The sequence below is a fragment of the Tursiops truncatus genome, chromosome 1 (assembly GCF_011762595.2).
Source record: "Tursiops truncatus isolate mTurTru1 chromosome 1, mTurTru1.mat.Y, whole genome shotgun sequence".
NCBI lineage: Eukaryota > Metazoa > Chordata > Mammalia > Artiodactyla > Delphinidae > Tursiops > Tursiops truncatus.
In genome coordinates this window covers 176,060,963-176,077,723 of record NC_047034.1, presented here as the reverse complement: position 1 = coordinate 176,077,723, position 16,761 = coordinate 176,060,963, and the positions used below count along the sequence as shown (strand labels likewise).

The following is a 16,761-nucleotide window of genomic DNA, read 5'->3' as shown; positions in this document are numbered from 1 at the left end:
AAACATGGAGAAGAAACAAAAATGTATGTGACAGGAGGAAAAAGTAAATATACAAATTACAACAATTTGTATATGTGTAAGTTTGTATAGTGTGGTTATTGTAACTTAGTTTTGAAACTTTTGAAAGTCAAGATAAAAAGGGAAAGAGAAATTATACACTTTTCATTCTGGTAAAAGAAAGCTAATGATTTGTCAAGAGGAACTATTTTTCTGGTAATGAATTCTAAAGAAATTCTAAGAGAAAAGTGTTATAGACACCCTGATAGAAAGATATATGTACTAAGTGTTTTCAGCAGGTCTTTAAGTAAAAGGAAGAAATGTTCTTCAAAGTCCTATTTAAAAAAGTAATCCACCTGCTTTCCGCACTGAGAATACAACATTAAAATATAACTTAAGTCTTTTCTATGAAGGATATGACTAACGTGGTTCACGTATATAACTTTATGTAAAGATAAGTCTGAGTATCCCAGCAGAAAACTCATTATTTAATAACCCTGGTGAGAACCTGGAATACTTGTATTGTGTTGTCATCTCAATGAAAACATACCTATTAAGCTTTGGGTACTGGTTTATCATGTGGCAAGATTGACACATTGTTGACACATGGAAAAGTCTGACCTGTGTTCTTGCCCAGCTGGTGAGCTACCTACCAGGCAGGTAGGTGCGGTCACAGGCAGATTTCAGAAAGAACCTTGCCTCATACCAAATTTGGATTAAGCTCTGACTGAAACTTCCATTTCTACATCATAGCCGACCTGAGTTCATTTTAACCTGGACAATTCCAGGAGTAGCTGTTGTCATCCACTTTGACAATAGAAGAGCTTCAGTGGAATATTGGGTTTTGGGTGGCAGAGCTCCCAGTGGATCTGCTAAAAGAAAATTATAGGATGTGGCTTCAAATAGTAAAATGAATTGACTTCTAGACAGAGCTTAGTATTAACCATCCAAACAGTGAAAGATAAGAAAACAATGAAAAACTTTAGAGTGGTTTATTTTAAGCCTTAGGCCATAGGAGCTGTTGTTTCTGGATGTACTTCTTCGTTTTTGAGAATAAAAGCATGTCACCAGTAAAAAGGAAGGTTCTTGATTTCTTAATTGCAGTGACAGGAAGACATGTGTCTAATAAATCTAAAAATTGTTTCAGGTTATTTTCTATAGTGGTTAAAACAGTTGGGGAGCCTGACTGAGCTAGTGTAATCTCATTTGAGATTGAAAATCTGATCTGTCAGGAAACTTCCTGTGCAGTCTGATTCTTGGCATTGGGTTAGAATGCAGAAAGAGGTTTTTCTAACATGTGATCCCTTTTGAGCTTTCACAGCTTGGCTCATGGCTGATTTTTATCCACAGAGTCAAAGACCAAGAATAGACATACATACACACACAAAATTCATACACACACAAAAATGAATTCTCACATTTTGGGGGCCATTTTGTCAGTATAGGCATGGTCAGTGACACAGAATATTGGATCCTAAAGCCTGCTTGGTCCTCAAGGAGAGTATTAGGCCAAGAGATGCAAAACTTTAATAATAACAAGGAAATTTTCACACCCTCTCAAAACGGGCTCATTAGCTACAGATATTTATTTTGGAGTATACATTTATTCTTTCTTATAATTCATTCTTTTTTTTTTTTTTGGTTATGCTGCAAGGTTTGTGGGATCTTAGTTCCCTGACCAAGGATTGAACCTGGGCCCTCGGCAGTGAAAGCACCGAGTCCTAACCACTGGACTGCCAGGAATTCCCTAATTCATTCTTTTTTTTTTTTTTTTTTGACTATTACAGAAATTTAACAAAAAAGTTCAGTAAGAAAATGTACACGATCCAATTTTCATCATAGTAAAATGTGGAGAGGAGACATGTGGAAGCAGTTGATTTCTCTGGTGAAGACAGCCATTGTTTATACTCGTTCCAAGGCTTCTAACATGATGATACTGTTTTCTCGTATTACCACCATTCCAATATTGTTCTGTTGCCTACTAGTTGCCATCTCCACACATTCATCTATCACAAGATTCATAAAGGGATCAAATCCCCTCAGTATTTCTTGGACATGTCTGCCACCATTTAATTTCAATGATAACTTCTTGTCCATAAATTTCTTCAAGTCTGGAGGGTGAGCTTTGCTCATGATGTCTACTCGACGAGCTCAAAGATGCCTCCAAACGGAATTCGAGTTGTCCCTCACCCCTAATTCATTCTTTAAAATGTAATTCACTAGAAAAGATTATCTTTTAAATAGACTGCTTGTTGATATTGTAAATTTGCGGGGATATAGCAAATTGTGTGAATGTTGAATTTAAAAGACTGAATTTCTTGGTTAAATTATGTTTTCAGTTGTGACAGACATGTACTGAATAAAGTATCAATGTATGAGAGTTAAGTAAACTACTGACTGCAACGTAGGGCAGAATGAAATAAGTAGAAAAATGAGGAATCAACACAACATTTTTAGGGAGCAAAGAGAAAGAAGGTATGACTTTTAGCTTAGAAAGGGGGATGTTAAGGAACGTATGACTTAATGCTTCCTGCTTCATGGTGACAGTTGACCTTGTCCTCAAAAGATACGGACTTGTAGGGGCTTCCCTGGTGGCGCAGTGGTTGAGAGTCCGCCTGCCGATGCAGGGGACACGGGTTCGTGCCCCAGTCCGGGAAGATCCCACATGCCGTGGAGCGGCTGGGCCCGTGAGCCATGGCCGCTGAGCCTGCGCGTCCGGAGCCTGTGCTCCGCAATGGGAGAGGCCACAACAGTGAGAGGCCCACGTACCGCAAAAAAAAAAAGAAAAGATATGGACTTGTAATAGGTTAAAAGGGAGAGTGAGCTTCCAAGCATCACATGCTTGGTGTAGTAAGAGGTGCTTGGTGGAGAAGGCTTAAAGTTGGGCAGTGAAAACAGACTGGGGAAGGAGGTTGGATTGTGGAGGCTCATGAATTTTTAGGTTGTGTTCTGAGGCCATGGAAACCAACTGAATGCTTTTAAGGAGAGGGAATGACATGCATTGACCTCTGTTTTAGGAATATAACTCTGGCTGTTTTCTATAAAAAAGGGATATTACAAAACCCAACCAACCAAAAATCTAAGATTATTTCATTCTTGTTTTTTCACTTTGCTGAGAAGTCATTTAGTCTTCTCCTTAGGCTCCTAATAATCCAGAGTGCCTCTGAGGGCAAGAGAGAATTGCACAAGGTCAAAGTTAAGCAATTGTGCAAAAATTTAGAAAAATTCAAATGAATTAGATCTAAATGTTTTATTATCCCTTTACTGTTAGTGAAGGCTTCTGGAATTTTTGCTCCATTCCATTTTCCTAATGCTTCTAATCGTATGTCATAAGGAAGGAAAACTGGTCAGAGGAACAGCCTAGAACTGAGGCTGTGTAAGTGATTTAGAGTATGTATGGTTACCTTTCCTACCTGCCTTTGGCTCTATGAAACTTGGAAAATGTATTATAATTTTTATTGTTTTCCTATAACTTCTTAAAAATATTCTGTAATTATTGTTTCTCACTGGAATTTAAACTTGATTTCAGATTTATATAATTGGTAATTTTTTAAAAAGATCAGGGAGTTTTGAAACTGTAATTCTTTGATGGACATCCATTATAAAAGAGATACTCTTTGTAGTTTTAGGGAAGTAACAAAGTAACACTTTCTGTAGTCCACTTAACTGTAGTTTCTTGTTACTGTATAAAATTTTAACTCACTTGTGAAGATGGTTGCAGTTTTACCACAGGACAGTTAAATCAGAAAAAAAAAAAATGTACTTAGGTTCAGGTTGTTTTGGGAAAGTAATTTAAAAATATACCTATCACTTACAAAGAAGAATGACTAAAAGCGTGACTAAAATTCTGTCTTGTCCTCAAGGAACTTAAAATTTACAGCAGAGATAAGGAAAACAGGGCTCCCTTGGTAGCGTAGTGGTTAAGAATCTGCCTGCCAATGCAGGGGACATGGGTTCGAGCCCTGGTCCGGGAAGATCCCACATGCCACTGAGCAGCTAAGCCCGTGTGCCACAACTACTGAGCCTGCGCTCTAGAGCCTGTGAGCCACAACTACTGAGCCTGCGTGCTGCAACTACTGAAGCCCACGTGCCTAGAGCCCGTGCTCCGCAACAAGAGAAGCCACCGCAATAAGGCCATGCACCACAAAGAAGAGTAGCCCCCACTCACCACAACTAGAGAAATGCCACGTGCAGCAATGAAGACCCAACACAGCCAAAAACAAAATAAATAAAATAAATAAATTTATTTAAAAAAAAAAGAAAAACAAATAACTCATTTTGCCCTAGGTAAGGTCAATGAGTTGAGAAGTATTAAATGGAGAAGCATTTGCATTTGGTTTGCAAGGTGGGGAGAATCTATGAAAGCTTTAGAAATGAGTAGCATATGAGAAGGTCCTGGAAGAAAAGTTGGATTTTGAGAAGAACAGGAGAGGAGGAAGGGTACAGTAGGTAGAAGGAGCATTGGAGCAAAGGCACAGGGACAGAAAAACATGAGATGCTTTCAGGAAACCCTCTGGTGGGTGGTTGTTAAGGAAAGTGGATGGAAGGCAGTGTTTTGTGGGCTTGTAAAAATAGGTGGTTTGGGCTTCCCTGGTGGTGCAGTGGTTGAGAGTCCGTCTGCCGATGCAGGGGACACGGGTTCGTTCCCCGGACCAGGAGGATCCCGCCTGCCGCGGGGCGGCTGGGCCCGTGGGCCATGGCCGCTGAGCCTGTGCGTCTAGAGCCTGCGCGTTCGGAGCCTGTGCTCCGCGACGGGAGAGGCCACAACACTGAGAGGCCCGCGTACCACACACACACACAAAAATAGGTGGTTTATGTTACAGAACACATTGAGAGCCACTGGTGAGGAGTTCAGTCATTGCTTGGTAGACAGTAGAGAAACTGGACAGTGATATGAAGAGACCTGTGCGTTAGGAGTGTGAATCTGGCAGCATTGCATAGTATGGATGGAATATATGAAAATGGCAGTATTGTGTAGTATGGTTGGGGTAGGAGGAAGAAAGAGAAAAAGTGGTTAAGATGATTAACGGTCTTGGGTGAGATGTATTGAAGGTGTAAAAGGGATGGTATGGCAGTGGTAGAAATGGAGAGAGATTTTTATAGGTGGAAGCCATGTAATTTGGCAGTTGATTAGATGGATAGAGGAAACAAGCTTTTTGGCCTGTGTGGGAACAGGAAAATGGTGAGAACATTAAAAGAAATAGAAAAGAGGTGGAAGAGCTGGGGGAGGTGGAGAGATGTTTGGGCTTTGGGTGTGTTAGGTTGAATGGTATGCCAGGAGGCTAGCTGGGTAGAAGAGTGAAACAACTATTGAAAAGTATATGTGTGGGGGACTTTAAATAGTAAAGAGGTTAGTATTTCGGCTCCTAGTACTTTATATCTAAATAGTACTTTATAATCTAAAGCTTAGCAAGGAGGTATCAGCCTTTGTTGTCGGTTTGTAAGTTAGTTAGCAGCATTGAACATTTTGGTAGGCCCCGAATAGAACACAAAAGAAGAAAGTTTTCTTTTTTTAAAATTTACATATCTACAATATTCATTAATTGTCAACATTTAAGTCTCTTTTATTACCACCCCTCTCCCCCAAATCATGCTATTTAATTGAAGAAACTGGGTGACTTGAACTGTAGATTTTTCTGTATTCTGGGTTTGGCTGATTGTATCTTCTAGGTATCATTTAAATTGTTTCTTTGCTCCCTATATGTCCTATAAACTGAGGCTTGATTCTATCAGTTTTTTTTTTTTTTTTTAAGGGGAGTGGGATAATATTTACTAGCTGGTGCCGTGTGTTTCCTACTGCAGCACATCAGGAGGCATAGGCCACCAACGTGCCCCACTTTTAGTGATGTTAAGATTGATGATCATTTGGTTCAGATTTTGTCAGCCTAAATCATACAATATAATGTTCCCTTATCAACCAACCTTTCGTTTAAGGCTTTTTTAGTAGATAGTGATGATGCAGAGAACCTTTATGTTAGTAGGGTTGGGAATTGGTGACATTCTAATTCTGTCATTTCTTCTGCATTTATTAGTCAGACTTTTTCTGTAAAGAAGAGCTTGTCCTCGTTGTCTATTTGACTGTCCTGGAATATAGTTTATACAGGATACACAGACTGTACGCATGCTCTGTTCTTTTGTTTTATTTGCCAGTTTTCAGAATAATGAGGTTTTTGAAAGTATCGTTATGAACTCATGAATTTATATATTTAATGTTTTTCAGTCCATATGCAGTGTGTTTGTATGTATGTATGTATTTTTATGCTCCAATTATCCCATCTTTGTCCAGTGGGAGCTCCTTTAAGTTGGCACTTGTGTCTTTTTGCCATGACCCCATATTAGTCTTTGATTTCTTGCTTGTGGTCATACTAAGATGTCCCAGAATCATCTTGAAATTTCTTGCCCAGACTTGGTATTAGCCACTTTTTCAAGGAACCCAAGTTCAAAGAGATTTTTGAAGGAATAGGATATTCACTTTGGGAAGCTATTAAAGAACATACAAGCTAGAATATAGTCGTGTAAAGTGATAACAGTGTTCTCACAATGTGTTTGGGACTGTAAGTGCTGTAGGAAATACCAGTGATTCCTGGAATGTTTGGGTAGTCATTTAGAAGAGTTAAGACTGGAGCTGGGCCATCAAGTAGAGGAGAAAATGAAGATTCATAGATCTGTTGTAGGGGGGAAATTGTTAGAAGGTGTGAAAGAACGTGTGTGGAATAGTAAAGGAGCTTGACTAGAATACAGAGTACCTTGACTGATCTTGTAAGTGCTGGGGAGTAAGAAAAGGTTCTTGGGTTTGGAAGTGAAATTGAAAGTCATGCTTTAGGGGGCTTCCCTGGTGGTCCAGTGATTTATAAGACTCCGCACTTCCAATGTAGGCGGCGCGGGTTCAATCCCTGGTTTGGGAACTAGGATCCTACATGCCGCGTGGCGCGGCCAAAATAAATAAGTAAAAAAAAAAAAAAAAAAAGATGTAGTCTTTAAAAAAAAAGAAAGTCATGCTTTAGAAGGGTTAATATTGCAGTAGGGTTAAGCAGTTGAGTAGAGTTCTCAGCTGGAGGTTTACAACATAATCTTTAGAAAATGAATAAAACAAAACAACCCATGCCTGGGCCCTATCTCAAAAGGGGGGTGGCTAGGCTCATTTGCTTTTCAAAAGACCCCTGTGTGATTGTTTTGTGCAAATCCTGCTCCTCTCCCCCCATTTAAGGACTATTGGATTAAATCTAAAAGCTCAAAGATTAGTTTCTTTATTGCAAGTGCCCTAGGCATGAGGTAGTAAGGACATGGATTAAGGTTAGGGCAATGGAAATGAGAGGAAGGAGGGGATAGAAGAATGGAAATTTATGTTTTAAAAGTTTTCATATGGTATTTCATTAATAATGTTAGCACTAATGAAAGGATTCAAAGAGAAGGAAGCAAAGATGACTCTAAGATTTATGGTATGGGTCCAGATAGAAATGGGAAGATTGGCAGAGGTTGCTCATTTCGGGGAGAAGATAATGGGACATACTGAGTGTTGAGATGATGGCTGTATATTAAAGTGGACTCGGGGGGGTTGAAATGTGTTGTGTGTCTTGCTTTTTGCAAATGCTTCATTCACTCTCTTTTGGCAAAGTATTCAACTATTGACTATAGGTCATGCTGTATCGACTGGAAGGGTTAATAACTCTAAGCTTTCATTTAATAAATGTGATTAAAATAAATGTTTGATGTATTAAAAAAAGAACCATCTGTTTATTGTAAAATAAAATGTGAAACAGACTGGAAAAAACATTGCAGCAAATATAAAAAGATTAATATCAATAAATACTGTAATCATTTGAAACACAAATTAAAAAAGTCAGTAAACCAGGTAGAGGACTTGAACAGATGATTCTCACAATTGGGAAATATAATTCATTAACTCAGTCCTTCAGCAAACATGTAGTGAGCTCTTTCATCAGATACTGTTTTAAGTGCTGGCAAACAAGGTCTCTGAGCATTCTGGTGGTGGTGTGAGAGACAGACAATAGACATGGTCCAAAAAACAAGCATTTCAAATAGTGATAGTGCTGTTAGAAAATAAGATAGAGTATTTATTTTTGCCTTTTCCTGTGGAAAGAATTAGTAGTTGTTCAGCTGGAGGTTAGCATTCCTAACCTTTACTTAATTATGTGGAAAAAAATTGGACAGGTTTAAGTTCTGTTGGAGTTCCCTGGTAATTGGACCCATAAGTATTTTTCTTTCTTAGTTTTTTCTTTTGTTCAGTTCTTCTTGAAGATGTTTATGTAACGGATAGAGTACAGATTGAGATCTGTTGTTTCTTGTGGAAATTACTTATGTGGGTTATTTTCACAGAATAGTGTTCGTTTTGTTCTGTTGGGAGGGAAACTATTCCTCTAAAAAATGTTCACATTTTTCCCTGTGGCTTCATTCAAAAGTGAAATATAGTGATTTGATTCTGCCGTGAGTCAGAGGATAGAACTTGGGTCTTCTGAAACCTCTGCTTATTGTACAGGATGGTTGTAAGGGCCAAATGAGATACATATGAAAGGGTTCATAGAAGTTAAAGGAATCCCAGGATATCTATAGTTAAAGAAGCTAGCTAGAGCTTATCTTTGTCCTTTTGCTGTTTAAATATACATCATGTAACTGGATGTTTCAAACTGAAATGAAGATATAAAAAGTTCAGTGCATTTCTTTAAAGACAAGTAATAAGTTGTTTTGCAGATGGCAAGTTACTTGTGTAAGGAACCCTCTTTAACAAATAAACATTTTGGGTTTTTTTCATATATTATTGAAGACTGATCCAGAAAAACAGAGAGCAAGGAAGACGTTTGTTACTTTGCAGTTAAATTTTTTATTATTAAGTCTAGGGACTTTTTAGGCATGGTAAAGAGATAATGGAACAGGAAAACAAATCACAGTCTTTATTTTCTATCTGATAATTTACGGTTGAGAATATAAGATTTATAGGGAAGAAAAGGGATGAGGTTTTTAGAAATGGAAACAAATAGTACTAAGATAATGGCTCGTATGCTCAAGTTATCCCATGCTTTCTTTAATTCTGACTATCTTGTATGAATCATTTTTTCTTTTTTAAAGGAAACTTGAACATAATTTCATAAGAAGATTTGATTCTTTATTTCTGGACTGCATATATATAACAAGACCATCAGAATGTCGGGAGCCTCAGTGAAGGTGGCTGTCCGTGTGCGGCCCTTCAATTCTCGAGAGACCAGCAAAGAATCCAAGTGCATCATTCAGATGCAGGGCAACTCAACCAGTGAGTTCATGTTGTGTTCTATCAACTCTGTCTCATTTTCCTATCCTTCCCCCTTTTCCTGCTTGCCGTGATCAGAATAAATGAACATTTGGCTATTAACACTTTGAACTTTGCTGTTCTGAATGATCCATTGAATGTTTTTCCCCTGTGATATTTGCTGTAGCATATTTAAATATGGACTATTTATTTTCTTCTTTACAATTGAGAAGTCCCTAGAGAACTGAACGAATTTAGTTAGTGTTATTAAGTTGAAATCTTAAGGATAGTAAAGGTGTAAGCAGTGATTTTTAGTAAATGATGCTGTGAAATATACCTGTTGAGCCTCCGAGATTACTTTGCTTTCTTGATTTTAAAAGCACTTGAGCTTGCCAAGATGGTCTTCACACTTACTCTGCTTCCTTACAATGGTTCTTTGAGTTGAACAACAGATATAGCTAAAACAGATAGTAAACTTGTAAGTTATTACTAAAAATTTTCAGTCATTGCTTCCTAGCTTGTTTCCCTATATAGTTGCTTAGGTGAAAAATGACTGAAGCTCATTTGAAGCCCCTTCAAAATTGAAGGGGTTTTTGGTACTTGAATTAGTTACTTGATATGGATCTGTAGGCAAACTATTACTTAAAATAGATGTAGGTTCTACTGTTTTAAAACCTATAACTTTGTGATGAAGCTGAATTGTTGTTCTTTCAGATAGATACAAGTTAATGTTGAGTTGTTGAGGAAACATGCTGATGTCATCTATTTGCGGGCCAGTGTTTTGTGTAGAGGATTCTCCCAGTGGGAAATAAAACTATATATATTTAAGGTCTACAGTGTGGTGCTTTGATATGTTTATACATTGTGAAATGATTAGCAAAATCTAATATATCCATCATGTCTCATAGTTGCCTTTTATTTTGTGGTAAGAACACTTGAGATCTACTCTCTCAGCAAATTTTACATAGACAGTACATCATTATTAACCATAGTCACCATGCTGCACATTAGGTCTCCAGAACTTATCTTATAACTGAAAGTTTGTACCCTTTGATCAGAATCTCCTTTTTTCCCCCACTCCTCAGCTATCATTCTCTGTTACTGTGAGTTCGCCGTTTATTTTTTGATATAGATTCCTCATATACAACTTTGAACCTTCTGTTGCTTACATACTTTTCTGAACTTGCTAAATAGGACTCACAACATTTTATTTTTTAAAAAAAGATTGAAAAGTAGGAGTCTAAACTGCTGTACCACTGTTTGTGCTTTACATTTCTTTGTCAGTTGTGCCAGTGATTCTATGAATTATATATCCTATGAATAATTGTAAAAAGAGATGCAAAATTCAGTATTGTTCTCTAACAAATGTTTATATTCCTAAATGTCACTCATTCAAGCTATGTTATCATTTGTGTTTCATTTTAAGAATTAAGTTTTACACAGTATAACTAAAAACTTGCATGGGGCCTTGCTAAGCTTCTCTGTATCGTTCCAGTTTTAGTATAGGTGCTGCTGAAGTGAGCACACTAAAACCTGATTATTGAGCCCCTTGTTTCTTCCTGAAAAATGCATTTAACTATAACTTAGTATGGAGGCATTTTTGACTGCTGGTGTTGCCTCTAAATATGATGGTGTGTATCACAAGTTCTTCTAAAGTGCGGACGTTAGGAAATCCTGGATCAGGAGCCAGAATTGATTCCAGAAAGAAATACTTTTCTCTGTTTTGCATGTTGAACTATCCAGGAATCCCCAGTGTCATGGAGATGGATTTTCATTAATGGTTGGGGTGTTGCTACTTTCTTTATAGGGTTGGAAATCTTAAACTAAAAACTTTTAAGGAGAAAGTGAGTATTAAAAGGCCATATCCACGAATGCAAAAATCACTTTATCATATAATAAAAATAAATGGAAAATGTTTATTAGTACAAAGAATAATATTAACATTTTTTCTTGATGACAGATCATTTTAGAATGCCCACATCTTAAATGGGTTATAAGTTTATATTCATTGTCAAGGTCAAATAGCATTACGTTAATTTCACCCCAGTTTTGATTTATTTTTGTGAATAGGTAAAACATTCAGAGGGTATGAAATCCAAAATGTACAAAGAGTGTACAGTACAAACATTCCTGTCACCCCATCACGTAGTCAACCAGTTCCTCTCCCTAGAAGTAACGTGTGTTAGATTTCCTTCAAGAGATAGTTTAAACAGGATTATCTTTTTCTAAGGTAGTTTTTTTCCTTTTAATTAGTGGTAAGGTATAATAGTAACTTATTTTACAGTCTTGACTGCATTGTATATTTTATTTTTTTAAAATTAATTAATTTATTTGGTTGCACCAGGTCTTAGTTGCGGCAGGCAGGCTCCTTAGTTGTAGCTCGCTGGTTCCTTAGTTGTGGCAGGTGGGCTCCTTAGTTGTGGCTCACTGGCTCCTTAGTTGCGGCTCTCTGGCTCCTTAGTTGTGGCATGCGAACTCTTAGTTGCGGCATGCATGTGGGATCTAGTTCCCTGAGCTGGCATCGAACCCGGGTACCCCACATTGGGAGCACAGAGTCCTAACCACTGTGCCACCAGGGAAGTCCCCTGCATTGTATATTTTAAACACCTGAGTAAAACTATTCATGTTTATATCTTGTAAAAGATGTTTTTTTTTTCTTTTTGAGATTTTAACATGAGAGAATATCCATATAAGTTAATAGGATTTTATTAACAAGTATCTACTATATGTATAATGGTATGCTAAGTACTAAACCAATATAAAAAAAACTAATCTATTGACTATTCAGGAGAATAAAACTATTAGAGTGTGTAGCAAAATTAAGATTTTCTATAGTTCTGGATAGTTATGTGAAATGGATCTGGGTCTGCTTAATTTTCTGACTGCTAGTGTTTGATCATCTGGATTAAGAGCTCACTGAGATTATTGATGGCTAATAAAAAAAAATGTTAGACCTCATTGTATCTAAGATATGTGGCTCTCTTTCTGACCTTATTATTTTGATTGTATAGAAAATAATGTCAGGTTAGGGGAAAAAAGTAAAATTATCCAAATGTGATATTCATTCTGAATGAAGGATTTCAGATGTCTTCACTTGTAGTAGACAGCAAACTGAAGAAGAAAATAAGATTCCTAGTTGAACATTTTCTAAGGATAGGGCCATAAATTTTGGAGTTTGGGAGGATGCTAAGTTCTATTTACTCATTCTTGTTTATTTTCCCCAAAGATCTCTCCAGAATTACTGAAAATATTTATGTCTTTTGAGGAAATATTAATGAAGAGATGCCTGGTTTTTATTAGAAGTAATTAATATGGTTAGACCAGGCCTGGGCTTATTGTACTAGTACTACGAAAACCAGTCTGTGGACCACCTTAAGCACAGTGCTGAACTACCAATGATTTTTCCATCATATTTTGTCTACAACCTTTCTAGACAGCAGGCTGAGTGGCTCTGCTCTGTCTTGCCCTATGTCTTTTTCTTCCTATTTTGAGAGTCTGCTGTAATGTGAGTCTCTAGGGATCACAGAGTTGCATGTACCTTAGGACCCTGCCCTTAAGGAGTTAAAGTTTGTGGTAGGGGAGACAAGACATACCAAAATAACCTCAATATAAAGTAAAAATGATCAAAGTGATACTTGCCATAAAAAAGGGTTTTAAAAAAGTGCAGATGTGAGTTTGGCAAAGGGCACATGTAAAATTCATAGATGATCGGAGGGTATTTCAACTTGACCTTGAGGATTAAACTAAACATCCCATATGTTTGGGGAAAGTTTCAGAATTGTAGCTTATTAGGACTTATTAGTGTTATATCTAGATTGGTACTCCTAGCCTCATCTGGCTATAACACATTGCCTCTTCGCTTAAACATTCACCAGGAGAAATTTGTGACTTTTAAAATAATATTAGCCTCCTGAAACAAAAGTCCTCATTAGATGAATCAGCCTTAGAAAAAGTAGTGTTAGTTTTCTAGCTGAATGCTTTGTCATGGTTCAGAAAGTTTGGGGTAATTTTGGTTTCTTTGAAAGGTGTTTGTTTTTGGAAAGCTAATTAGCTAATTGTATCGGAGACTTTTTCCTCTAGAATTTTGGCGTTTTCAGTTTTCTGCTGTTTTCTATTTCTGTTTACAATTTTATACGGCAGTTTTTTAGTAATTTGACTAATATGTAATCCAAATAACTTTTGAGAGATTTTAAGTGAGCCAACTTGTTATGTTTAGAAAGTATTAATGGCTTGTTTTTAAAAAATTGGGCTTAAGATTGGGATAGAGCATGGATTTTGAACCTAGAATTGTTGGAAAAACTGAAATGAACTTTCTGTAGCCACATGTGTTAGCTGCATTAAAAGACTGCTATGCTGGCAAGCTGGCCTGGACTCTGCTCACAGGGATTATGGCTGATTGCAGACGGAATGCAATGGAATGTTCCTGCCATAAGGTCTCATGAAAAAGTAGAAGAGGGTGGTGAAGAGTACTTTAGGGAATGTGCTAGATTTGAAAACTGAGTAGTGGCAGTTTTATTCAAGCCCTTTCTGGTCTCAGAGGGAGTGTTTTCTATGGCACAGACAAATGTTACTGTCTTGAGATTTGGGAGACCAGAGTGCATACAAATAGCTTTGTTTAATAATATCCCATTATATTCCAAGTTTCTCCCACTTTGGAAGCATTTTTTATTGTCTAATTACTTTAAAAAAGGAAAATGGGACAAAATTAATGCTCTGCTCACATTTATGGTTACGTTATGTGTGTAAATCTGGAGACTTTGAAACTGCATAAATTCCCCTCTGAAAAACAGTAAGTTCTCACACATTCCTTCTGGTGATTAAATTGTGATCTTTTGCTTTGTCTTTAACCATAGGAATCAGTCTCTAATCCTTTGGTAAGTCTCCTTCATATTTTTATTAATCTTCCTTAGTTTAGGATCTTTTTTTTTTTCCCTATGCCCAGGTATTAAGTGGGATAAAAGAAATCCTGTTGTTGTTGTTTTTTCTGCTAATTGCTTACATTGTATATTTTAAAAGGCTCTTTCATTCGCACTTGTGCATTTCTAAACCAAATGCTGCACATCACAGCTGGTACAAAGAATGACTTCATGTCCATTAATGAAAATTTGGGATGGGGGAACACAGGGACAAAATGGAGTTTGGAAAGGAAGACTTTTGAAAGGAATTCTTATAAATCTGTATGTTTTTTCTAGCATAAATTAATATAGCTACATGAAAATAAATGTAAATGCATATAAACTATCTTTGTGAACATTCTGGAAAATAAGAGGGCAAGAAAAGTTACCTCCATTTTTACCTCTTTACTGCAGCCTACTGCTGCATTTTGATGGATTTTTATTGTTGTTGTTCCAATTAGGTTAAATGGTTAGCATCTGTGTAATTATGTATTTCAGTCTTTTCTTGTTAGTCTTTAGTTTTCTTCTCTCTTTAGTGTTACCTAATTCGCACTTGCATTGTAGTCTGAGTTTCTTTTACTGGCGTCTATGGTTAGACTTCTGAGTGTCTATCAATATGGGAGCCCTTTGAAATTATATGCAAAATATGTTTCATGCATATTCCTAGGGAGACGGTAATCACATTCAATATGATTTTTAAAATTCATACATATATTTTTTATTGAAGTGTAGTTGATTTACAGTGTTGTGTTACATATATATTCTTTTTCATATTCTTTATCCATCCGTCTGTTGATGGACATTTAGGTTGCTTCCATGTCTTGGCTTCAGTACATTTAAAATTTTTTTAATTTTGGCTGTGTTGGGTCTTCGTTGCTGTGTGCGGGCTTTCTCCAGTTGTGGTGAGCGGGGCCCAGTCTTGGTTGCGGTGCGCGGGCTTCTCATTGCGGTGGCTTCTCTCGTTACGGGGCATTGGCTCTAGCCTCAAGGGCTTGAGCAGTTTTGGCTCGTGGGCTCTAGAGCACAGGCTCAGTAGTTGTGGCACACGGGCTTAGTTGCTCCGCGGCATGTGGGATCTTCCCGAACCAGGGCTCGAACCCGTGTCCCCTGCATTGGCAGGTGGATTCTTAACCACTGTGCCACCAGGGTAGTCCCGGCTTCAGCACGTTTTAAAGAGAGCTCTGTCCCCAAAAAGGTTTAAGAAGCACTAGCCTAGCATGAAAATATCTGCTTAAGTCTTTTCAGGATAAGCCAGGACATGATTAGGTCAGACTAAGGTGTAAACTCCATAATACAACACCCAAAGTGCTTCACAGTGTGGCTGGAGGAGTGGGATAAGGACAGCTTTTCAGCTACTACTTCTTCACCTCGACACCGTGTGCTCTAACCATAGAGATGCAATGTGCAGTTTTTTGTTTTGTTTTTTACCTACCCTTCGTTAAGATTCATTTGGTGAACTGTGTATCTCACTCATGCCCAAGTCATTCATCTCTCAGTAACCTCTACCAATGTCATGAATTTCACTGAGAGTCACTAAAACTGCTGAATGTTTTGGCATTTAAACTCCTAACAGCACTATTTTTCTTAGAGTCCAAAACTGGAAATAACCCCCAGTATCCATCAGCAGGGGAATGGATAAATAAATCATGGTATATTTACATAATAGTACATAGCAAAGAAGAGAGGAATTACTGCGTATACACACACACACACACACACACACGGAAATCATAAACTGTAGCTATATAAGCAAGTTGGAAAAGCAGTTGATGTATTTTATTTATATAAATTTAAGAACATACAAAACTGTTCTCTGCATTCTTTACTCCATAAAAAGACAAAGGGTAAAACTATGAAGAAAAGTAAGGCAATAATGACAAAATTCTGCAGGCCTCAGTGGAGAGATGGTGGGCAAAGAAATCTGGGAGGGTCATACAGTGGAGCTACAGAGGTGAGAGTCATGTTCTGTAATGCGCTGGTGGGTACCTGGGGTTTTGTTTATTGTTGCTGTTTAAACTCTACATATATTTTATAAGTATATCTACTAAACATTTAATTAAAAAAACATAAAAGCAAAGGGAAAAAACAGTCTTAATCTTGCAAATTGAGATGCTGTGCACCCAGGCCTATTTAGACCAGTGACCAGGGCATACCATATGATAAGCACAAGTCCACGAAATTTGCCTCCTGTCCCCTCTTTCTGAAACCTTCGAACCACTTTTTTTTTTTTTTTTGCGTTATGTGGGCCTCTCACTGTTGTGGCCTCTCCCGTCGCAGAGCACAGGCTCCGGACGCGCAGGTTCAGTGGCCATGGCTCACGGGCCCAGCTGCTCCGCGGCATGTAGGATCTTCCCGGACCGGGGCACGAACCCGCGTCCCCTGCATCGGCAGGCAGACTCTCAACGACTGCGCCACCAGGGAAGCCCTCGAACCACTTTTTGACTTCTTTTTCCAAAGAGAGGAATGCTTACATGTCCACCTTGGTTAAATGACACTCATTTAGTCACTGGAATGTAGGAAGATAAGCAACAAGAAGGTGAAGAGGCTTTTACAGCACAGGAAGAAGAGTTCAGTAAAATATATTGAAATCAGCTTGGGTACCCGTGGCATTAAACTTTTAAAAAATTT

General features: G+C 37.8%; 1 protein-coding gene, 1 non-coding gene and 1 pseudogene across 11 annotated transcripts in view; 1 reads left to right on the top strand and 2 right to left on the bottom strand.

The window, feature by feature from the left end:
* Positions 1-16,761, top strand: part of KIF1B (kinesin family member 1B) — a 154,690-nt gene that overhangs the window by 6,148 nt on the left and 131,781 nt on the right. For 9 of the 10 annotated variants that reach the window (XR_012328077.1, XM_073796220.1, XM_033843487.2 and 6 more), the window contains exon 2: positions 9,082-9,262. Coding sequence is in view for 8 of the 10 variants with exons in the window: in XM_073796220.1 (XP_073652321.1) it covers positions 9,157-9,262 (106 nt within the window). In the remaining 2 variants the exon portion in view is untranslated. Of the gene's footprint in view, positions 1-9,081; positions 9,263-16,761 lie in introns of those variants that run through there. The other variant, XM_073796226.1, reaches the window with a different exon arrangement.
* On the bottom strand, positions 1,812-2,170 carry LOC117308815 (small nuclear ribonucleoprotein G pseudogene; annotated as a pseudogene).
* Positions 10,662-10,763, bottom strand: LOC117309770 (U6 spliceosomal RNA). Its single transcript, XR_004524067.1, has one exon. It is a non-coding gene; the product is annotated as a U6 spliceosomal RNA (small nuclear RNA).